The sequence below is a fragment of the Sus scrofa genome, chromosome 2 (assembly GCF_054392235.1).
Source record: "Sus scrofa isolate SSC_HxYL_T2T_F1_AM1 chromosome 2, Sscrofa_HxYL_maternal_Yorkshire_Landrace_v2.0, whole genome shotgun sequence".
Classification (NCBI taxonomy): domain Eukaryota; kingdom Metazoa; phylum Chordata; class Mammalia; order Artiodactyla; family Suidae; genus Sus; species Sus scrofa.
In genome coordinates this window covers 119,138,116-119,163,626 of record NC_139384.1, presented here as the reverse complement: position 1 = coordinate 119,163,626, position 25,511 = coordinate 119,138,116, and the positions used below count along the sequence as shown (strand labels likewise).

The 25,511-nt window shown below is 34.8% G+C and overlaps 1 protein-coding gene across 50 annotated transcripts in view; it reads right to left on the bottom strand.

Annotated features, from left to right (window-relative positions):
• PPIP5K2 (diphosphoinositol pentakisphosphate kinase 2) overlaps nt 1-25,511 on the bottom strand; it is a 94,007-nt gene that overhangs the window by 42,095 nt on the left and 26,401 nt on the right. For 28 of the 50 annotated variants that reach the window (XR_002341839.2, XR_014838444.1, XR_014838446.1 and 25 more), the window contains 12 exons: nt 20,581-20,742; nt 18,891-19,012; nt 16,773-16,874; nt 15,585-15,671; nt 14,898-14,973; nt 14,705-14,814; nt 13,908-13,993; nt 11,712-11,837; nt 11,458-11,579; nt 11,008-11,190; nt 9,970-10,111; nt 9,158-9,381 (listed from right to left, as the gene is read on the bottom strand). Coding sequence is in view for 43 of the 50 variants with exons in the window: in XM_085014151.1 (XP_084870277.1) it covers nt 9,158-9,381; nt 9,970-10,111; nt 11,008-11,190; nt 11,458-11,579; nt 11,712-11,837; nt 13,908-13,993; nt 14,705-14,814; nt 14,898-14,973; nt 15,585-15,671; nt 16,773-16,874; nt 18,891-19,012; nt 20,581-20,742 (1,542 nt within the window). In the remaining 7 variants the exon portion in view is untranslated. Of the gene's footprint in view, nt 1-9,157; nt 9,382-9,969; nt 10,112-11,007; nt 11,191-11,457; nt 11,580-11,711; nt 11,838-13,907; nt 13,994-14,704; nt 14,815-14,893; nt 14,974-15,584; nt 15,672-16,772; nt 16,875-18,890; nt 19,013-20,580; nt 20,743-25,511 lie in introns of all 50 variants that reach the window. The other 22 variants (XR_014838443.1, XR_014838445.1, XR_014838448.1 and 19 more) reach the window with 2 other exon arrangements.

The window sequence follows — 25,511 nt, the reverse complement described above, 5'->3', positions numbered from 1 at the left end:
AACAATGTCTTACAGTTTTTAGTGTACAGGTCTTTTATCACCTTGGTTAACTTTATTCCTACATACTTCATTCTTTTTGTTGAGACTGTAAATAAGGTTTTCTTAATTTCTTTTTTGTTAGTTTGTTGTTAGTGTGTAAGAATGTAAAGGATTTTTCTATATTGATTTTGTACCCTTTAACTTTTTTGTATGGATTTATTTGGGTTTTTTTGGGGGGGGCAATCTTTAGAGTTTTCTAAATATAAAAATCATGGCGGGAGTTGCTGCTGTGGCTCAGAGGGTGAAGAATCTGAGTAGGATCCATGAGGATGCAAGTTCAACCCTTGGCCTTGTTCAATGGGTTAAGGATCTACTGATGCCCCAAGCTGCAGCACAGGTCACAGATGTGGCTCAGATCTGGCATGGCTGTGGCATAGGCTGGCAACTGCAGCTCTGATTTGAACTTCCATATGCCACAGGTGCAGCCCTAAAAGAGAAAAACAAGCAAAAAAAACCAAAAACAAAAACAAAAAAATTGATGTCATTGACAAATAATGATAGTTTAAACTTCTTCCTTTCCAATTTGGATGGCTTTTATTTCTTTTTCTTGCCTAGTTGCTCTGGTTAGGAATTCCAATACCATGTTGACTAAGAATAGTGAGAGTGGGCATCTTTCTCTTGCTCCCAATCTTTTTCACCATTGAATATAAGGTTAGTTATGGGTTTTACTAGCTTCACTATGTTGAGGTATGTTCTTTTTATATCTTTTTTAACAAATCATAAATGGGTGTTGAATCTTATCAAATGTTTCCTCTGTCTATTGAGATATGATTTTTTTGTCTTTTTTTTTTTTTTTTAAGGGCCACACCTGCTGCATATGGAAGTTCCCAGGCTAGGGCTTGAATCCAAGCTGCAGCTGATGGCCTACACCACAGCCACAACAACACAAGATCAAAGCCGTATTTGTGACCTGAACCACAGCTCATGGCATCACCAGATCCTTAAGCCACTGAGCCAGGCCAGGGATCAAAACCGAATCCTCATGGATACTAGTTGGGTTCATTACTGCCGAGCCACAACGGGAACTCCAGAGATATGATTTTTGTATTTCATTTTGTTGTACACCAGGTTGATTGATTTACAGATGTCGAAACTTCCTTGCATCTCTGGAATAAACCACACTTGATCATGGTATGACCTAATTAATGTATTATTGTATTTGGTTTGCTAATATTCTATTGGGGATTTTTGCAAATATGTTCAGGTATTATTTCCCTATAATTTCCCTTTTTGTACTGTCCTGTCTGGACAATAATTAAGAGGGTAACACTGGCCTCATAAAATCATTTAGGAAACATCCCTTCCTCTTCAAATTTTTGGAAGAGTTTGAGAAAGATAGGTATTAAATCTTTTAATATTTGGTAGAATTCACCTGTGGAGACACCTCCTGGTCCTAGATTTTATGGCAGATTTTTGATTAATGGTTCAATCTCCTAATGATCAGTATATTCAGATTTTCTATTTCTTCATGATTCAGTCCTAGAAGGTTGAATGATTAATAATGTGTCCATTTGTTCTAGGATGTCCTATTTGCAGGCATATAGCTGTTCATAATAGTCTTACAGTCCTTTGTATTTCTGGATATCTGCTATTTTTCCTTCTGTTTATTCTCTTACCTCAATTTATTTATCTTTTCAAAGAACCAGCTTTTAGTTTCACTGACCTTTTCTATTGTTTTTTTGGACTTTGATTTACTTCCAACTCTGCTCTTTGTTTCTTTCCTTCTACTGACTTTAGGCTTTGCCTGTCTTTTCCTAGTTCCTTTAGGTATAAGGTTAGTTTCTTTGAAATTTTTGTTTCTTGAGGTAGACCTGTCTTGCTATAAACTTAACTCTTAAAACTGCTTTTGCTGTGTCCCATAGATTTTGCTACGTCATATTTTCATTTGTCTTCAGGTATTTTTTGACTTGTTTTCTTTGTTGACCCAATAGTTGTTCAATAGCATGTTGTGTAGTCTCAACGTACTTGTGATTTCTTGAGCTTTCTTTTTATACTTGATTACTAGTTCCATACCATTGTGATTGGAAAAGATACTTGATATGATTTTAATCTTAAATTTATTAAAAATTGCTTTGTGTTGCAACATAAGGTCTATCCTTGGGAATGTTCCAGGTGCATTTTAAGAATGTGTATTTTGCTGCTTTTTGGACAGAACGTTCTGTATAAATCTATCAAGTCTACCTGATCTAATGTTTAATTTAAGACTGCTGTTTCCTCACTGACTTTCTTCATGGATAATCTGTAGATGTAAATCAGGTGTTGAAGTCCCATATATTTATTCCGTTGCTATCAGCTTCTCCTATTAAGTCTGTTAATAATTGCTTTATAAACTTAGGTGCTCCTAACTTAGAGGTATATATATCAGAAACTTGTCTTCTTGATGAATTGTCTCCTTTTTTATTGTGTAATGTCCATCTCTGTCGTTACCTTCTTTGGCTTGAAGTGTATTTTGTCTCTGATGAGTATGGCTATACCCACTTTTACTGTGGCTACCATTTGTTTGGAGTATCATCTTTCATCTCTATATTTTGAGCCTGTTTGTCTTCAGAGTGGACCTGAGTGTTCTGGAGGCAACGTATAGTCAGGACTTACTTTTTTAATCCATCCAGCCACTTTGTATCAGTGACTGGTAAATTCAATCCATTTACGCTTAAAGTGATTACTGATAAATGAGCACTTAGTACTTTATTTTCTGGTTGCTCTGTATTTCCTTTGTTTCTTTTTCCTGAGTTTCTGTCTGCCATTTTAGTTTGGTGGTTTTCTGTGTTTTTTTTTTGTTTGTTTGTTTCCTCGTCTCGTATTTTGTGTGTCTGCTCTAGAATTCTGTTTTGTGGTTACCATGAGATTTGTGTAAAATGTCTCACAGACAGAACAGTCCTTTTCCTGATGATAGCACTTTATCCTTATTTAAGTTCTGTCCTTTTCCCTCTTCTGCTTTTCTGATTTTGTTGTCCCAAACTATCCCTTTTTATGTTGTGAGATTGATACTAAATTGAATTACAGGCGATGCTTGAAACATGGGTCTGAACGACATGTGTCCACTTAAGTGGATTTTTTCAATAAATATGCACTACAGTTTTATACAACCTGCAATTGATTGAATCCTCAGAGAGTGACAATAAAGTAACGCACAGATTTTCAACTGCATGGCGGGGTTGTGTTCCACTATAAATTTTATGCTATAAATAAGTGGGATTTTTTCGTTGTTGTTGTTTTGTTTTAGTCTTTTTAGGGCTGCACCCATGGCATATAGAGGTTCTCAAGCTAGGGGTTGAATCAGAGCTGTAGCCGCAGGCCTACACCACAGCCACTGCAATGTGGGATCTGAGCCGCATCTGCTACCTACACCACAGCTCATGACAATGCCAGATCCTTAGCCCTCTGAGCAAGGCCAGGATCAAAACTGCAACCTCATGATTCCTAGCTGGATTCATTTCTGCTGTGCCACAATGGGAACTCCTATAATTAAGAGTTTAACAATGTATTCCGGTAACAAGTTGCAATTTTAAACTTCTTTTTATCATCTTACTCAAAGTTTTAGGAACTTCTGCCTTTTTGTTTCATGTAGAAGAGCTACATTCAACCTGTCTTGTAAGGCATAGTTATTGTTCTGTTTGTCTGGGAAAACCTTTATTTCTCCTTCATATATGAACGACTTTGATAGTAGTGTATTCTTGCTGACACTTTTTATATTTTAATATTTTGATTTATGTCCTTCCACTCTCTCATGCCCTATAGTTTTTGCTAAGAAATCTCCTGTTAATGGGTGTCCCTTCACAGGTTACCATCCTTTCTTCCCTTTCTCCCTTTAAAATTCTTTGTCATTTACTTTAGAGGTTTTTTTTTTTTTTTCTTTTCTTTTTTTTTTTCTTTGTGTCTACACCCACAACATGTGGAAGTTCCTGGGCCAGGGGTCAAACCTGTGCCCTAGCAGCAACCTGGACTGTTGCAGGGACAATACCAGATCCTTAACCCACTGAGCCACAAAGGAACTCTGACTTTAGACAATTTTAATATGTGTCTTGGAGAAGGTCATTTTGCATTGAGATATTTAGGTGTTCTCTTAGCTTCATGGACGTGCATATGCAGTTTCATCCTGAATTTGGGAAGTTCTCAGCTATTTTATCTTTAAATAAACTTTTTGTTCCCTTCTCCTTCTGGTATAGCCAGTATCTTGATGTTAATCTTCCAAATAGAGTGAGACAGTTCTCATATAATTTCCTCATTTCCTAGATCTTAATTCTCTCTCCTCTCCTAACCTGTATCATTTCTGGAATTCTACCTTTGACCCCACTAATTCTCTCTTCCATATCATCTACTCTATTTCCAATACTTTCTAATGCATTCTCCATCTCATTTCTTGAATACTTCAGAATCAAATTTTCTCTTCGGTTCTTATTAAGAATTTTTTGGTGTCTTTGGTAAAATATTTCTTCTGCTCACTATTTTATTCCTGAGCTCACTGAATTGTATTTCTGAGTTTTCTTGAAGCTTGAGTTCCTTCAAAATAGCTATTTTTTTCCTTTTAATGCTAACTATTTTGAGCTCTCTCCCAGTTAAACTACAACATTCCATGATTTAAATTCGGTTTCTGGAGAACTGTCATTTTCTTTTTCTGATACTGTATTACTGTGGTTCTTTACGGTGCCTGGGGAGTTGTTCTTCTGCTGGCACATTTGAAGCAGTGAACAGTTTTCTTCTTTAAGTAATGCTTTTTTAGAAAAACTTGGTTCTGACAATTCAACAGATTATTCAGAGGCCCATTTTTCTGTTTTCCAGTAGGTGGCACTATAGCACAAGCTGTGTCAGGTCATATTTGAGAAAGACACTTGATACTCTACAGCACCTGCTAGAATTGCTACCTGGTGTCTTCCTTGTTGTCTGTTGTGCCTCCAGGGTGTCTTGACACTGCCCATGTTGCTGGTGTTATTGTCTAGGGCATTGGGAGAGGAGGAACCTCCACTGTGTCCAGAATCTCCTAGGGTTTAGGCTCTACCATTACAGGGGGAAGAATAAGGTGGGAGGAGGGGCCTGGGATCACAGGTACCCTTGCCAATTCCAAAGTTGTAGCATTCAAGGGCACTCCCAGTCGGGGTATTTGTGGTGGAGCAAGAGCTGCAAGGCTGGAGGGATGGGGTTCCACTGCCACTAATGCCTGGCTCTTTGCGGCCACTGGTGCCACAGCAGTAGTAGAGAGGCTAGAATTATGTTGTGTGCTACCATCCCTAAAACTACTGTGTTCTCTAAGGCTGCAGGCTCAGCCAGCTGTGGCCAGGAGTTTGGGATCACAGGCACTGTCTCTACTGTTCCTTGGTTCCACCTCCTCTTATGTGTTACAGAGCAGCCACTTTTAGGTGAACGGATGTTATAAAATTATTTTGGCATTCTGATGTATTGAGCAGAGGCACTTTTGTTCAGTTATGTATGTTTTACTGGTTGTAGATTGAAAGGGATAGTCAAAGGGAGAATGTCACACTACCATGATGCTGATGTCACCTCCCATTGTAACTAACTTTACGTATCATTTTTAAACCAAGGCTTCTACTTCTGAAGATTGATAGTGATTGAAAAATGAAAAGTTGATGCTATCACAGCACAAATACCTACCATAATTAAAAATGTTAACTGTTAAAGCAACTAAAAGCAACAAATCATGTTTATCATGTTTAAGCTTAGATATGATTAGAATTACATAATTCACACAGCACAGATATAAGAATTAATGCAATGTAAGCGTAGAAATGGATCTTTTCAGAGGCATAGCAACTCTGAAGTATACCAGAACACATGTACATTTTTTCTTGCAGCGAAAGTGATTCTCCCTAAATTAGTCAAACTACTACATTATTTGACTGAGTCATCAAGTCTCTAAGCTTGAAATATTCTTTTTTGTAAAGTAAAAATGCAAATTCCTTTTTTCTTCTACAAACTACAGCTTTATTACAATTATTATAAATATGTTTACAATTTTAGTTAATTGTTCAATGACTGAAAATACCTGTATCTTGTCCATGGTTTTAGATTTATGAAGGCTAAAGCAACAAAGTAAAATATTTACTGAACTGAATTCAATAGTCCGTTAAAACAGAAACCTCAAGTTTTAGCCACAATAAGGAATATCAAACCAAAAAGTTCAGTAGGTAAATCCCAAGTTGTCCTCTTCTCTATTCATAATCTCAGAACTCAAGGAAAGCATATAAAAAGACCTTTCTTTTAAAGTTAAAAAATTACCAAAATTTAACTATGAATTTAACCAAAGACAGACTGATTCCTGCAAGTTTGGGCATAACATTGTCCAAAGAGTCCTAAGGTTTAAAGGATAATTTATCCAAGATAAATAATTTTGGAGATGTTTTCAAATAAGCTCTCAGACTGCTGACAAAATCTAATTTGATTCATAACATAATTACTATAAGAGACTGAGAATTGCTGAGCATAAAAAATAACTTTAATGATACAAATGATGTCAAATCTTTCCTAACCATTCTAACCTTTAGTTTTTCTTCTAATTACAATGCTTAAAAAAAAACTTACAAATATTTAAGTTACAAAGAGATGGTTAGACATTTCTTCAGCTATGTAAATAATGCACCTAAAATACAGACACTAGTAGTAGGAAAAATGGCCATCTAAAACTCATTGGAGTATAAGATGAGATTAATTAAGCCACATAAAAACACAGACTGTGTTTGTTATCTTCCATTTAGTAAACGAAAGAAGTTGTCAGAAAGTAAGTTATTTTCTAAGCCAGTGTTTCCCCCCCCCCTCCTTTTGGCTGCACTGGTAACTTATGAAAGTTCCCAAGACAGGGACTGAACCCATGCCATACCAGCTACCTGAGTTACTGCAGTGACAATGCTGGATCTTTAACTTGGTGAGCCATAAGAGAATTCTAATGATATGTTCTTGAAGTATGAGATATTTTTATCCTCTCTTTTAAAAAGAATTTATTTGCAAGTGACTCGTTTATAAATCATACTTTAAAATTTTCTATGTTAGGTAGTTCCCGTCATGGCTGAGTAGTTAACAAATCCAACTAGGAACCATGAGGTTACAGGTTCGATCCCTGGCCTTGCTCAGTGGGTTGAGGATCTGGCGTTGCCGTGAGCTGTGGTGTAGGTTGCAAACACGGCTCAGATCCTGTGTTGCTGTGGCAGCTACAGCTCAAACTGGACCCCTAGCCTGGGAACCTCCATATGCCACAGGAGCAGCCCTAGAAAAGGCAAAAAGACCAAAAAAAAAAAAAAAAAAAAATCTACATTATATATACTGACCAAATAGGTAGTTGCTTTTTCATGTTAAAAGAATACACTAAAATTTAATATGTACACAAATACTTAGAGGGAAGTTGTGCAGCCCTAATTCCCAGTTTTGCAAAGTCTCTAGTTTTTCCTGAACATTCTAAATGTTTTAGGAAAGGGACACTGGTATTATTTTAACCATTTTTATATATGTTTTAAAAAACTGTAGTTGATTTACAACATCATGTTAGTTTCAGGTGTAGAGCAAAGTGATTGTTACATATCTTTTTTCAGATTATCTTTATATGTTATTATAAGATACTGTATATAGTTCTCTGTGCTATACAGTAAATCCTTCTTGCTTATCTATTTTACCTATTGTAGTTTGTATCTATTAATCCGACTCCTAATTTATCCTTCCCCCTCTTCCTTTCCCCTTTGTTAACCCTAAATTTGTTTTCTACATCTGTGAGTGTTTTCACTTTTTAGGTATAGATTCATTTGCATTATTTTTTAGATTCCACATAAGTGATTATAATATTTGTCTTTCTCTGACTTAATTCACTTAGTACCATGTTTTCTAGGTCTATCTATATTGCTGCAAATGGCAGTATTTTTTTTTTTTTATGGCTGAGTAGCATTCCATTGTATGTGTCACGCATACACACCTTAAACCAATCATCTGTTGATAGGCACTTCAGATGTTCACATGTCTTGGTTATTATAAATAGTGCTGCTATGAACACTGGGTGCATGCATCTTTCCAAATTAGTTTTTTCATCTTTTCTGGATATATGAGAGTGGGATTGCTAGATCATACAGTAGTTCTATTTTTACTTTTTAAAGAATCTCTCAACTGGTTTCTATATATGAGTATCTTTAAGTAAGACTTCTTTTATACACAATCTTTACACTTCTCATGTACAGGTGATCCTTGAACAACACGGAGCTTAGGAGCAGCAACTCTCTATGCCACTGAAATTCTGAGTATAACTTAATTGTGATTTTATATCCATGGCAGATTCAACCAACTGTGGATCATGCGGTAATGTAGTATTTACTGTTGAAAAATATCTGCATATAAGAGGACCCATTCAAACCCACATTATTCAAGAATCAACTGTATTCATTTTTTCAGCTTTTTGGTTCACAGTTGGAAAGTCTGATCTACTCCAAACTTCCCTTTACAATATCCAAATAATCTTTTAATAATTGAGTTGAAAAAAGTTAAAAGGGCATCTGCAACTATTGTCTTCTAACACATTCCTTATCTCAACTTGTCATTTCACCTGACTCTTTTATTATCAATCTGATTCTTTGTTTAATTACATTTCGGTTATCAGAACTTTGTTTATACCTTTATTTTTATTCTCCTATAATGAAAAGACTCCACCCTTCCAACATCTACCACTGCCCACAGGAAACTTATATCCTGACCACCAAATATTATTTTCAAAATACTTTCACATAAAGTAAAAAGAACTTCCAACATTTATATAAGGCCACAGCTACCTTCTTCTCCCACTCTGCACACACTCCCATAGCACAGAGCTAGGAGGTGCACAATAGGTGCCCAATAAATACTTAAATGATTTATCCCATCCCATTTTCAGTTATCTTGTTTATTATTAGTGTATTATTAGTCTGTAAGTATCAATTCTTAAATTTTAAAAAGTCACTATTAAAACTATTAAAAGATCACATAATGCTTTAGTTCAACAAAAAAATTTTAAATATAAATTCCTAAGTACTTACTTTCCTCTCTAAAATTATAGGTTTACTGGGACATGAAAACAAACTATCTTTTACCTACTGATAGACATTTTAGCAGTATCTACATAACAGTACAAGAAAACTGATTTGTAGGAGTTACTTACCTGAGGGATAACAATATCTGCTAATGCCTTTGAAAGCCTATATAATTCCATTGTGTTTTCTAATTTCAAGGAACCATTATGCTGGACATCATATTTTATACAGTCATATATGTCAGGGATTTTACTAATGTCGTATCTTCCATTTTTGGTTTTAAAGTCTTTCTCCAACTTGGACCATCTACGTAGCATGAGCTCTAAGGTCTCACTGTGATAAAGCTGAATATCTAAAACAACATAACATTTTCAGTATATTAAACTTCAAAAGCATATAAAGGATATACATTAAAAAACTGATAATAGAAATTTCTTTAAATATCAAAGGTGAAATTGTTAAGTAGCTAGGAAATGTTATTAGAGGCATATACTATTTAGCAATCATATACCATATTTTGTATTTTGCAGACTTGAATAAAGGTGTAAATAATGGGTTAGGAACTGGTTTTACAAAAGACCTTTCCATATGCTACATGCATCAGTTGCCCAAGCTATTAATCAAGCTAGTCTCAGAGACAGAATCCAGATCACTTTCTTGTTTGCTCCTTGTTATGATGCCTATGTAATGGTTAACTGTAAGGCAACACTACATAATCAATCCAGTGAAAATGTTTTATTATCTCTTTCATGATGTCATGGATAAAAGCAACTATAACTTCTCTATTATTCTTTTGCTGGATACATATTAACTCATATTACACCTAGATACAGCAAGAAAGGCTTCATTTCTTATGATTGGTACCCTATTTAAAAATGTTTACAGCAATGACATAGCAACTTTTATTCGTCTTCTGACTAAAGGAAAACAAAGTATTTACCTGATGATTTGGGATCTTCCATACGATGTCTGATTTGAGAAGTCAAACTCTGTATCAAGGAATACACTTTGTCACAGGTCTTCACAGGATTTTTAATTAAATGCATTGATTTGATAAGAGAAATGCTTCCAGATGGAGTAAGCTACAAATGAGTAGAATATATGTATTTTTACATCTGGTCATGCCCAATTGTCCAAGAGAACAATATACAAATTTTTCCAGTAGCTGGAGAATAATTCTAAACTACAAATGAAGATGACCCTGAAAATATAGTTAATAAGATCAAGGAGGAAGTAAGAAACTCAGAATTTCCTGTTTAAAAAATACTAAAACTTAGCTAACATTAGATTATCCACAGAGAAAAATCTAACACAAATATTCTAACTTAAAGGAAATTTTATTCTATCTTACAATGATATTTCGCTGCCTCACTTTATATTTGCAGAAGTTCCTGGGCCAGGGACTAAACCCTTGCCATAGAGGTGACAACATCAGATCCTTACCCACTAGGCCACCAGGGAACTCCTACATTTTTAAAAAGTGGTTTAAAAAAAAAAAAATCATGCAACAAGAGACCACATGTAACCTGTAAAACCTAAAAGGGAGACAGTATGCCAACCTATGAAAACAATACTACACAGAAATGATTATTCATTAAGTATGGAAATTCTCAAAAGCGTGGATGAATTTTACAAACATTGAGAAAAAGAAGCCAGACATAAAGGAAATGTTCTATTATATAAAGCTTAAAAAAACGGCCAAAAGTGAGACAATGACAGTTACAGATACATATTTATGTAATAAGCATTCTGGATAAGAGAGTATAAAAAGCTGGGACAGTGTTCAGGCAGATAGGGATAGGGCTGCAACTGGGAAGGGGCACACAGAGGCTAGAGTTGTTCCAGTGTTCTGTTTCTCTGTGTAATGATTATATGCGTATTTGTTTTATAATACGACAAATTCTAAGTTACATTTTATGCACTTTTCTGTGCATGTGTGTCTGCATATTTCACAGTACAAAAGTTTGCTAAGACCCACCTTTTCATAATCCTCAGCAGTAAAATCTCTGTCTTTCTGAAGTATTTCATGAAGTCTTGCTTTCACACGTTGCTGACAACTGCTCAAAGAATCACTATCACTATCCAAAAGGCCATTCATGTTTGCACTTTTTACCATCTGAACAAGAATGGGTGTAAGCTCTCCTTCTAGAGCTAATAGCCCCTAAACACATCAAATAAAACCAAAACAGATATAAGAATTACTATGCAAAACAAAGTATCTTAGTAATCATTTTGCTATATGCTGAATCTCACAAGGTATAAGGTTACAATTTATAATAAATTTTATTAATAACACAACTTACTGCAATTTCAGGGCTTCAGGAACAAGTTTCAAATTTAAAATTTTTAAATTCTGCCTTAGTAAAAATCTTTTAAAATGCTCCATTAGATGCAAATTCTAGTAATTCTAAAAAACATTTATTTATACCTTTGCAAAGGCGGCTGCAGTCATCTGGACTCGTCCTTCATCAGAGGCATATATTTTAAGGTCATGTCGGTAGGTACTATGCAATCTAAGTAAACCACAACCAGGAAATCCTGCATAATCTCCTGAAAATAAATCCTCAAATCACTTAAGCTATATTTTTATCTCACTGTATTTCTACAAGTATTTAATAACATTTCAAAATGAGGATTTGAAAATATGAAATTTAAACAAATGAAAGCAACTCCAAGATTTACCTTGACCTCCAGGATACATACACCTGAAAGCTCTTCCAAGTTCTTCAGCCTGGACCCTGCCAGCAGGGGTCAGTTCTCCTCCCCATTTTAGAACCAAAAGTAAGGATGGCTCTTCTCTTCGACTATCTAAGATACATGTGAAAGGATAAAGCAAATATTAAGTTTGTTTCTTTTAAACAGACATATTTCAAGATTGATTTTTTTCTTTGTGACTCTTCTGCAGTGGAATATGGCCCTTATGTAAATTATTTTGTTCCTTAAACATACCTAGATCAAAAATCTCTTTTATACTCTAGAAAGAAGGCTCTTTCCCAGTGGGCTGAAAGGAAACTTCTCCCTTCCCTGCTCTCAAAGCAGTGTGAGAGCCATGTTTTTTGCCCAATGTATTTCATTGTACTAGATATGCTAGACTTCTTGCTCCTTGATGACAGGATTCAGATTTTTATATTGTGAGCCTCCTGCAGTACTGTCATATAAGAGGTAAATGTTATCCAAAGTGAAGAAGATACAGATATTTTTACAATTAGGAATCAATTATTTGCATAATTTTTAAGAAGATGGGAGACGACAGAGCTTAATTATGTATATAAATTAAATTTATGAGTTAGATATACAATAAATATAACCAAGAGCAGTTTTTTAAATCTGGAGTTGTAGAAGCTATATGTACCAGACCAAAGTATTTTCTCACACACAGGGAAGATCTAAGTTTCCATATTTAATGTTGACCTGTTCTTTATCAGCCCCTAAGATCTGTGCTGGGTTCCAGAAACAAAGATCATTTAAAAATTAGCACTACAGGCACTGAAAAATTTGATGATTCATCAAAAGTGATAGAAAATCACCCTTTTTCGGTGGAGCTAGTTAGTAGTTGTATGTGATTGTCTATGTAGGCCAACATTAATTTATGGTAAGGCAACTAATTGACTTTTATATTATATAGTTGTTTATGGAATAACATCAAACTACAGAAAATTAATCTGTAGTACTAGTAATCACAAGTGTGACAAGAGAACAGTATCAAATTTTAGAATAAAGATCAACATAATCAAATCCGTGTTTACATTTTAAAGATCATTAAGTTTTGCTACTATAAATAATGCCTTTATGAATATCCCTATGGAATAATCTTTCTCTCAATCTCTTATTACCCTATAGGGATAGATTCTTTTTTTTTTTTTTTTTTTTTTGTCTTTTTGCTATTTCTTGCGCCGCTCCTGCGGCATATGGAGGTTCCCAGGCTAGGGGTCCAATCGGAGCTGTGGCCGCCAGCCTACGCCAGAGCCACAGCAACGCCGGATCCAAGCCGCGTCTGCAACCTACACCACAGCTCACGGCAACGCCGGATCGTTAACCCACTGAGCAAGGGCAGGGACCGAACCCGCAACCTCATGGTTCCTAGTCGGATTCGTTAACCACTGCGCCACGACGGGAACTCCGGGATAGATTCTTATAAGTAGAATTAAGGTCAAAGCATATGAAAATTTTTTGAAGTTCTGATATACATTGCCAAATTACTTTTCAGAGAGTTACAGCAACTTACAGTCCTACCAGAAGACTAAAATCCTGCCATACTGTATTCTCATCAGCAATTGAAAAGAAAATAAATAAGAAAACACTCTGCCAGTGTGATAGGAAAGACTGATCATTATTATAGTTATCATTTTTGCATTGGGCTTCTGCATTTCTCCATAAAATGGCTTCTGCTGATCTCTGTTTGTTTTTCTTTTGAAACGTAAATGAATTTATGGGCTTTTGTGCTGATTGCTCTTAGGAGAGTAATTTAAATGCTTATTCTGATTTAGTGGGTGGAGAAAAATATCTATTTCAGAAACATATTGATTGTGTATTTTTTCAAATAGTCTTTTTGTACCTTTTGAGCTTTCTTCCTGTGTATCCCTTATGGAAAAGGACACATTAAGTAACATTTACAAATAAAGAAGCTTTCTGAAGAGTAAAAGGGAGGACATAAACAGTTGTCAAAATAATAAAACCCATTTTTTTCCTTAAAGGACTTAAAATAAAATTTCTTTTATTTAAAAGACAGAAGACCTAGTTAACAAAAAAAAAAAAACAAACAACTCTTTCTTTTTCCTCTATTTAGCATTCTAGCTTTTAAACTATTAGGCAGATTACAAAGGTAATCAACAATGAGGAGTAAATCTCTATACACAATAGGCATAAATAATGACATACCTTCTTCTTCACTAGATGTCTTAGGACAACCATGAGGGAGATAGGTTAATTGGACTTTACGATTTATTCCAGAAAAATGGCCATACCTGAAAAATAAAATGGCAAACAGAACAGACAATATTCAATAAGCATTAAATGCTACCTCCTAAAGAAAAACTAAAATCCACCTGGAGAAAAACTCAATCTTACATTTTAGTATTTCCTTCTGTTTGTAATTACCTTGCTGAATTCTTCAAAATATTCTAGCTCAGAATCTATAGTTATTCCAACTACATTAAAAATAAAAATACAATAAAGTTTCTCTACAAAAGTTGGTTAATTTTAATAGATAAAAAATATATAAATATATAAAACCATAAATGCATGGGTCTAGAAAAAAACAAAAGAACTAAGATTGTAAGTGGTCAAAGTAAAGCTTATAATAGCAATATTGCTGGTATCAATTCCACTTGATTAAAACATAGTGTAAAGTTAGTTAAACAGTAATGAATCTGTGGTAAAGTTAGCAATGTGGCCTTCATCCTAGTAGTAGTTCATGGAAGATCCTAATTTGATGTCCTCTTTGGATCTTCTCATCAAAATTAAAACTAAAATAATAATCTTCGATACAATCTCTTTTCTCGCTGATGAAAATAAAATTCTTATTAGATTTTCATTAATTTCTCCTCAATTATAGCGATAAAGGGAAAAAAGAACAAACTGCGAAGGATATTAACATGAAAAGCCACACATTAAAAAAAAAAAAAAAGAGCACTACAAGTAGTTACCAAAATTAAGGGTGTCAAAAAGATACTTACATCTCTAAGACGGTCTTAAGTTGTTCAAGTTTTGATTTGTTTTCTTCAATTTCAGAATCATTATTTTGCCCCAGCTCCATAAGAAGCTGTCGTGCAATATCTAACACTTCCTGTAAAATAAGTAAAGAACTGAATTTTTATGTTTCACAGCCACTAGTAATTAAAAACCCAACAAGATATCAAAAGCACTTGCCTGTAACTGTTTTGGTTTTTTGAGCTTTAATTTCCCAGATTTATATCCATCACACTTTTCAAAAAGATCAAAGAATCTTATAAAAAGGACAGAGCACTGTTAGGCATTTGCAACAATTAATATTATCACTATACACTTAAGCAATCAATTATAATATATGATAGATATAGGGCTAGACCAGCAATATATAATAGATACGGGACTTGGGCTCTACGGATTTTAAATACTGTGTGACCTCTTTCACTACATGATTTTCCTCCTCTACTTTGACTGATAAAACTTACTATTTTCCTAAACCACACCAAACTAATAATCACTAGACTAACTGAATAGAAGTAACAAACTTTCTTTCTACTAAATTTCAAATAGAAGTTTGAGAAGTCAATGACTCTCAGAAGTAATATAAAAGAGTAGTAAACCAAGATTAAATAGAACAATTTTGTAAGAAATAAAAGCCAGGTAAGGCTAGTAATCATTTATGGACATTGCCTCAGTAATTTTCAGATGCTGATGCATACAATTTAAAATGGATTTTATTTGATTTTTTTTCCCCAGTGGTATAAATATTAATGATCAAGAAACAGCAGTACACAGTTTACTTATATGAGGTACTGATCAAAATAGATCAGAACTTATCAGAAATCTTAAATTATTTCCTAAGGATTAAATTATTCCCTTTAAACATACTTTTGATGCCTCACTTCCATTTTCATTTTTTGTTTTGGTGTTCGATCCCCATGACGTATGACAGCTATGACACATCTAAGTTCCATCCTAAAATTAAAAAAATAATTTTCTCAATTTTCTAATAAGATGTGTGTTATATAATTCAGATTAATACATCTAATTACTTATTTAGAACCATCTTCTACGATTTCAAGGTCCTTCCTACGACAAATAGTGCTTGTAACCCCTAGACAATTTTATTAAATCAAATCCTAAAAAGAATTTAAGAGGTTGGAGGGGGAGTAATATCAAGCTATATAATACCTGTTTCCTCTCTAGAAATGACTATGCAAACTCTGGGATAAAAGTAAATGAACTGCAGTCCCCAAACTTCATTAAGTATCTGCCCTATAGCAAAGATCATATAGACTGAGAGTTCATAAAATCCAAAAACTTTAATCTGGCTATATTTATTTTGCCCATGTAAGAAAAATGTTTCAAACTCAAATTACTGGAAGATAAAACTGGCTTAGGAAAAATAGTAGTGTATAATGTAGCATTTGCCAGACTGTGAGACAGAGAACACAAACCTGTAAGATTAAATAAGTTACCCAAAAAAATGTTTCATGTTAAATAAGATTGGAAATACTGGTTTAAAGGCAAAGTTAAGTATTTTTGTCCTCCCCTCCACTCTAATCAGGACTTACTAGAATATTTAACATACTAACATAAATTTCTAAGCTGTGAATATGAAGCATTTGGTTAGTTCGCCTGAGTAATAGGTGAATTTCAAGCAGTAACTTTCACCAGAATATTATGGAAAACATTGTTGATGTAATTAATTTACTTCAAGATGTAATTGTATATTTTTTTTTCTAACATTCTGAGAGCACCAAAGTTGTATGAACACTGACCATGAATCTTTAAGTAACATGCCTATTGGCACCTCCTTTATTTTTATGGCTTAATTCAATAGTTCTATAATTATTCAAGCATTTTTCAGGATTTTATTTTTAACAAGAGAAAAGATCTTTAGTCTAAATAGACCCATGGAAAGCATATAATCTATTTCTCCATCTACAGAGTGAATCATACATAAACATACACAATATGTGTCTAATAATTATTCAGAAATGTAATATTTATTATAATAGCACAGACCAATGGGGAAAAACCTCAGAGTTTCTAAACAAAAATATTCAAACTTACATAGTGCCAGATGTGGTTGGTACAATTGGGATATCTTCAGCTTCTAAGGGTATTGACCAGGGGATATGAAACTGTGGAGCAAGCTCTCGCATTACAATATTCCTTCAAGACAAAAAGAAGAGAAAAATTGATGACAAGTAACAGAGACTCATAGGAGTTAAAGTCAAACTGTCTCTTGATTGTATGAACACAGCATATAAACAGTAACCCCAAAAAATCAATCCTGATCAAGAAAAGTTAGATCAGCCGTCCTAAACTGGTGTATGTATGGAACACACCAATGGGAAGTCATAAATTTGGAATTCATCTATTTGCTTTCACTTTAAAAATATAAATCACATTAAATTCAAGTAAATCTCGTGTATCTACTTACACAGATTCTGAAATCAAGATTGTGTCTTCTGGAGTTCCCGTCATGGTGCAGTGATTAAGGAATCCGACTAGGAACCATGAGGTTGTGGGTTCGATCCCTGGCCTTGCTCAGTGGGTTAAGGTGTAGGTTGCAGAGGTGGCTTGGATCCTGCATTGCTGTGGCTCTGGTGTAGGTCCGTGGCTATAGCTACGATCAGACCCCTAGCCTGGGAACCTCCATATGCCGAGGGATCGGCCCTTGAAGAGGCAAAAAGACAAAAAAAAAAAAAAGATTGTGTCTTCTCTGTGGCCGTTGATGATTTCCTACCAATTTTTACTGATCAACTATAATGCAATTTTAAATACTACTGCTTATTTTTAACATACTTGTATTACATTTTGCTAATAGGGCTAAAAATGAAAACACGTATATGTAACTATTAAACATTTTTTGTTTTATTTAAATTTCGCATTTATTCACTCAAAATTCACTTTAAGGGTAAGTTCACAAACTTTTGAAATTAACAGGTGATTCCATTTTTTTTCTTTTTTTAGCGTTTTAGGGAGACACCTGTGGCATATTGAAATTCCCACAGGCTTGGGGTGAAAACTGAGCTGCAGCTGCCAGCCTACACTACAGCCACAGCAATGCAGGATCCAAAACATGTCTGTGACCTACGCCATAGCTCACAGCAATACTGGATTCTTAACCCACTGAGAGAAGCCAGGGATCGAACCCACATTCTCGTCAGTTTTGTTACCACTGAGCCACAATGGGAACTCCCTCAATTATTAAAATACATTTTAAAGTGTAAGTTTCCTTCATATGCCACAGGTGTGGCGCTGAAAAGACAAAAAAATGAAAAAGAAAAAAGGTGTAAGTTTCTTAAGGCTTTGTCATATATACTTTGAAATGGTTTAAAAAGTTGTTTTTCAATCTTCTAAATCAAGATACAAGAAAATAATTCAAAGAATGTAAAAATGACATTTCTGTATGCAGTAATTTATTTTACACTCACTTGATAACCTCATGAGATTATGCTTGTAGAAAGCAGAATCATTCAAAAGAATTCTGAATTCCAAATATTTCTATTTTATTCTGGTTATTTATTTTATGAATGTTAATTTTGTACCATTAGGTACTATAATTACTTATCAAAAACTTGGGAAACAGGAGTTGCTGTCGTGGCTCAGTGGTATCAAACCTGACTAGCATCCATGAGGACACAGGTTTGATCCCTGGCCCCATTCAGCGGGTTAAGGATCCAGAGCTGCCGTGAGTTGTGGTGTAGGTTGCACATGGCTTGGATCCTGAGCTGCTGCCGCTGTAGTATATACTGGCAGCTACAGTTCCATTTCAACACCAAGCCTGGGAACTTCCATATGCCACAGGTGTGGCCCTAAAAAGACAAAAGGAAAAAAAGCCAAAAAACAAACAAAAAAACCTTGAGAAACAAAGGTATCTAGTAAATGAGCCTTTTTGACTAATAATCATTATTTCAGCATTTCTAAATCCATGAGGTTAAATACGTTTAAGCCTTTATCTTAAAAGCCTTGGCCATAAATTTGTCTTTCACAACCCCAAGTATAATTCAGGATTTGGTATAATCACTGGGGATGTCATTTTTATGAACACTTATTTTTACCCTAGAGTGGTTACAAAACCCTGATCATTTGATGATGTTTACAATTACTTGGTTTCTGAATATCTATTATGCATTAGCTGCAAAAAAGGTAAAAAGGAAGAAATATAAAGAAAAATCTTACCCAAGTATTTTTGCACAATCATCATAATACTTCATGGAATTTTTCACAAAACTGAAGCCATTGACATCACAGACATAGGACTGTCCATTGGCCCGTAACAAATCAAAGCCACAAACTGTTTGCTATTCAAAATAAATTATAAACTTTAAAGTTCCATTTGAATTAAAATTATTTCCCAGTCTTATTAGAACATATCAAAATTTTATAAATGCCTAAAAAGTATATTATTGTTTATTAGTTTACTTCATAGTAAATTAAAAAAAAAGAAACTAGTTATTTGTACCTTGAATACTCTGAAAATATATAACACATGCCATATGATTATTTAGGTTCTTACCATGAGGTAGATGTAGAAACATAATGCTTAAAGGACTAGAGGAAAAAAAAAAAAAAAAAAAAAAAACACCAAACGTCTAAAAAAAAAAAAAAAAAAAAATCAAGAATTTCTTCAATTAACATTTAATTAAAAAACAAAAGTAAAAAATTGTAAAGGCTTTGATAAATTTCATACTAGCACAAATTACATCACTTTACTCTAAAAAAAAAAAATCACTTTAATCCAAACCCCACCCCCCAAAAAAACTGAGAAAGTTTTGAAGACATATCCCAGAGGAAATATCTAATTATCCCCATGAATCTTTCAAACACTGACAACCACATGCTTGTGAGCACCTGAAATAAATTTACTTTATGTGGGAGAAAACAGTTGAAAAGAATAAATTTCCTGCTCAGGTTTCAGGAATTTTTTGATCTTCTACATTTTATATTCAAACAGTCACGTATCAGTATAACATGACTTTAAGAAATGTTTTTTGGAATTCTGGCATTACTAAATTAAAACAATTTCAGGCTGAGAAGCTATTAAAACATATTTCAGGCTGAGACTTCAAATTATTAAGACACAAAGAATGTATCTATTATTTAATAACCAGTAATATACACAAGGCTTTAAGTTATATATCCAAGGCAAGGCTTCAACAAAGTTTACCCTTTATTAGATGCAAGTTGTACTACCTCTATTTAAATCTTTACTATACAATAGTAAAAGCCTAATATAGATTGAGAGAACTAATCAAACATCAGAAGTACAAAGTTTTCTTTAACAAGTATATTAGAAATGCCTTCATGAACATATTTTATCATATATAATAGGCCAAAAGATCAACTGCCAAGGCTAGATGTCTGAGGAACTTTTTTATTAAAAAAAAAAAAAAAAATGACTTATTGGATTTCCCCTATGGCATAGTACGTTAAGGACCTGGCATTGTCACTACAGTGGCTCAGGTCACTGGTGGGTTCAATCCCTGGCCTAGGAACTTCCACATGCCATGGGTATGGCCAAAAATTAAAACAAAAAAATCACTTATCAATTCTATGAGTAAATACTTGTAACAAGTTTTGTTTTTAGCATGTTAATACCCTTAAAATGCTAGTTTCAGTTAAGTTTTCCTTTGTAATCTTAATTTCTGAACTGACAAAGTTTCTTTCTATATAATAAAGAGAAATAAGGTGTTCATTTATTATGTTTTTATTAATGGCACTACAAGAATCTCTTGAAAAGTAAACAAACCATTCAGATGTATCACTTTCTCAGCTCACTTCTCCTGTTACAAGTCCAAATAATACCTCTTTTACTCAAAAAAGAAAATTAAAATTTTTCCAAGGGTCTACTGCCTGCATAACATCTTACCTTAAATGCAAGGCAGACTTTCCAAGCAATTAATTTCTCTCTTGCATTGAGAATAACAGGGTATCTTACTTCTTTTCCTTCACTATCTCTTTCCACCTTGCCATCGAGTGCAGGAGATTTTCGAGCTTCAGCATGGGCATAATCTGGACCCACTGTATAAACCTTTCAGGAACATTAAAAAAATTTTAACGTTTTAAAAATTGAACAGTAAATTTTTAGCGTTATATATTTTTACTTAAAAATATATAAATAGAAACAGTAGGTGAAAAATTTAAGGAAAAAATAATGAATAAAAAATACCTCAGTCTCTAGACTATTTTTTTTCACACATCTATTTACATGTCAAAATGATCAACACATTAGAAGAGGTTATAAATAATTATATGGCAAAATTGGTAAAGTGGGGTTCCAATCTCTACAGAAAATAATTATATGAAACATTATGAGGGAACAGTAGAATGTATATGATGTGATCCTTCTTAAACTGTTTTCGTTCAACAAAGGAGAGGTACAAGTAACTATAAAAAATTGTAGAAAGAAGCAAATGACAAAATACATATTTAAAAGGGGTTGAGGATGAGGGACAGCATGAATTTGAAAGTAGATAAGAGAGGTAAAGACACTCTAAGCAAAGGTAATAAACACAACGGGCAGAGGCATGAAACAGCATGATGCATTCGGGTAATAGTAAGTTATTTGGTATGGTCTATTACCATAAGAAATAAGGTTTATAGGACAGAGGGCAGACTGTGAACTATCTTGTATGCCAGCCATATGAATCTGAGAATTATCCTGTGTCAAAGAGGATCCACAAGAGAATTTTTTAAATTTTTTTATTGTGATTGATTTACAATGTTCTGTCAATTTCTGCTGTACAGCAAAGTGACCCAGTCATGTGTATATATACATTCTTTTTCTCACATTATCCTCCATCATGTTCCACCACAAGTGATTAGATATATAGTTCCCTGTGCTATACAGGAGGATCTCAGTCCATCCACTCCAAAAGCAACAGTTTTCATCTACTAACACTGGACTCCCAATCCATCCTACTCGCTCTCTCTCCCTACTGGCAAACAACAAGTCTGTCCTACATGTCCATGATCTTTCCTGTTTTGTAGATAGATCATCTATGCTATATTTTAGACTCCACATTTAAGTGAGATTATATGGTATCTTTCTCTTTCTGACTTACTCAGTATGAGAATCTCCAGTTCCATCCATGTTGCTGCAAATGGCATTATTTTGTACTTTTTTATGGCTGAGTATTATTCCATTGTATATATGTACCAATCTTGCTAATCCATTCATCTGTTGATGGACATTTTGGTTGTTACCGTGTCTTGGCTATTGTGAATAGTGCTGCAATGAATATACAGGTGCATGCATCTTTTTCAATGGAAGTTTTGTCCAGATAAATGTCCAGGAGTGGGCTTGCTGGGTCATTATGGTAGTTCTCTATTGGGTTGATGAGGTATTTTCCATACTGTTTTCCATAGTGGTGGTACTAATTTACATTCCCACCAACAGTGCAGGAGGGTGCTCTTTTCTCCACATCCTCTCCAGCATTTGTTACTTGTTGATTTGTTTTTTTGTTTTGTTTTTTGTTTTTGTTTTTGTTTTTGTCTTTTTGCCTTTTCTGGGGCTGCTCCCGCGGCATATGGAGGTTCCCAAGCTAGGGGTCCAATCAGAGCTGTAGCTGCCAGCCTACACCACAGCCACAGCTACAGCAACTCAGGATCCAAGCCGCGTCTGCAACTTACACCACAGGTCACGGCAACGCCGGGTCCTTAACCCATTGAGCAAGGACAGAGATCGAACCTGCAACCTCATGGTTCCTAGTCAGATTCGTCAACCACTGCGCCATGACGGGAACTCCACTTGTTGATTTGTTAATGTCGGCCACTCTAAGTGGTATGAGGTAGTAAATCATTGTAAATTTGATTTGCATTTCTCTAATAATTAGTAATGTTGAGCATTTTCTCATATGCCTCCTGTCTATCTGTATGTCTACTTTGGAAAAATGTCTTTTTAGGTCTTCTGCCCACTTTTCAATTGGGTTGCTTGTTTGTTTGTTGTTGAGTTGTACGAGCTGTTTGTATATTTCGGAGATTAATATGTCAGGAGACATGTTTCTACAATATTTTCTTAGCCTCTTTGCTTCTATTTTCTATGCTGAAAACTCCATCTTGTCCTGCTTTACTTTACCCCATCTTTCTGCTTCAAAAACAGTTGCAGTGCTGGTAAATGACATAAGCTTAAGAACAAAGACCTAATGGCATAAGCTATTAATATGGTCTGCTGAATGAGGGCATGATGCATTGGTCTAGGCATGCCGAACCTATGCAGATTGGCATGCCGTTTGCACAGCATATGTCCTGTTAAAATAAGAGAAAGAGGAACCTCATGGCTCCAAGGGGTTTATGAGTGGTTGTTAGCAGAATATGCATCAGCAAGGAGAACCGAGGTGCAAACCAGGCATGCTGGGTTGCTGCAGATAGGCATGCAGATAGGAAGCACAATGATGATCCTCTAGATGCTCTGCATAGACAGCTAACACCAAGCTTCCTCAAATGCTAATGATTATTAAATGCCTAAAGGTCAGAATAAAAGCTTAACCATCTAGCAGGTATGTGACTTTTAAAATAATAAAAGAACTTTGTAAATAAAAAAAAATTAAAAAAAAAAAAAACTATATCGCGCACCCACAACCCCCTCCTCACTTACTGTAATCCTAAAGAGCACACAAAAGCAGTGTGGTTTCTTGAGGTAGTGCTCTTGGTCCCTGAGACCCTGAGTCCCCCGGTTCCCACCTTTAATTAAGATAAATGTCTCTGTGTCTTGTTTTACGTTAACTTTTTCTTAAGTTTCACAGCACCAGTACTTCAGCCCTCACCTGCTGAGCTGGTCTTAGCATTAATCCTTTGTTGGTTGAGTCATTTACAAAAATTGTCTCCCATTCTGGGGGTTGTCTTTTTATTTTTTGAACAGTTTCCTTTGCTCTGCAAAAGTCTGTAAGTATGATTCGGTCTCCTTGGTTTATTTGTGTCTCTACTGTCTTTATTCTAGGAGGTGGATCAAATAAGATGTTGCTGTGATTTATGTCAAAGAACATTCTACCTATGTTTTGCTCTAGGAGTTTTATGGTATCTAGCCTTACATTCAGGTCTTTAATCCATATTGAGTTTATTTTTGTGTCTGGTGTTAGAAAACGTTCTAATTTAATGCTCTTACATGTAGTTGTCCAGTATTCCCAGCATCATTTACTGAAGAGACTATCTTTCCTCCACTGTACGTTCTTGCCTCCTTTGTCAAAGATTAATTGACCGTAGGTGTTTGGGTTTATTTCTGAGCTTTCTATCCTGTCCCATTGATCTATCTATTTCTGTTTTGGTGCTAGTACCATTCTGTTTTGATGACTGTAGCTTTGTAGTAGAGGCTAAAATCAGGGAGCCTGATTCCTCCAGTTCTGTTTTTTCTTTTCAATATTGCTTTGGCTATATGAGGTCTTTTGTGTTTCTATACAAAATCTGAAAACATTTTGTTCTAGTTCTGTAAAGAATGTCATTCGTAATTTGATAGGGATTGCGTTGAATCTGTAGATTACCTTAGGTAGCACTGTCATTTTGACTATGTTGATTCTTTCAATCCAAGATGATGGTGTATTTTTCCATATTTGAGGCTTCTTCAATTTCTTTCATTCACATCTTACAGGTTTCAGAGGACAAGTCTTTTGTCTCTTCACATGCACCCGCATGTTCATTGCAGCACTATTCACAATAGCCAGGACATGGAAACAATCCAAATGTCCATCGACAGATGATTGGATTCGGAAGATGGGGTATATATACACAATGGAATACTACTCAGCCATAAAAAAGGATGACATCACGCCATTTGCAGCAACATGGATGGAACTAGAGAATCTCATACTGAGTGAAATGAGCCAGAAGGACAAGGACAAATACCATATGATATCACTTATAACTGGAATCTAATATCCAGCACAAATGAACATCTCCTCAGAAAAGAAAATCATGGACTTGGAGAAGAGACTTGTGGTTGCCTGATGGGAGGGGGAGGGAGTGGGAGGGATCGGGAGCTTAGGCTTATCAGACACAACCTAGAATAGATTTACAAGGAGATCCTGCTGAGTAGCATTGAGAACTATGTCTAGATACTCATGTTGCAACAGAAGAAAGGGTGGGGGAAAAAACTGTAATTGCAATGTATACATCTAAGGATAACCTGACCCCCTTGCTGTACAGCGGGAAAATAAAATAAATAAATAAATAAATAAAATAAAATAAAATACTGATTACAGAGAGAAAAAAAAAAACAAGTCTTTTGTCTCTTTAGGTAGGTCTTTCATTGTTAGTATATAGAAATGCAATTGATTTCTGTGAATTAATTTTGTATCCTGAGACTTTACCAAATTCACTGATGAGCCCTAACGGTTTTCTGATAGTGTCTTTAGGATTTTCTAAGTACAGAATCATGTCATCTGAAAACAGTGTAGTTTTACTTCTTTCCAACATGGATTCCTTTTCATTTGTTTTTTTTTTTTTCTTCTTCTCTGATTACCATGGCTAGGACTTCCACAACTGTTGAATAACACTGGTGAAAGAGGACATCCTTGTCTAGTTCCTGGTGTTAGTGGAAATGCTTTCAGATTTTTGCCATTGAGAATGATGTTAGCTGTGGGTTTGTCATAAATGGCTTTTATTATATTGAGGTAGTTCCCCTCTATGCCCACTCTCTGGAGAGTTTTTAATTGAGAATGGGTGTTAAATTTTGTCAAAAACTTTTTCTGCATTTATTGAGATGATCATATGGTTTTTATTTTTCAGTTTGTTGATGTAGTGTATCACACTGATAGATTTGCAGACATTGAAGAATCCATGCATTCCTGGGCTAAATCCTACTTGATC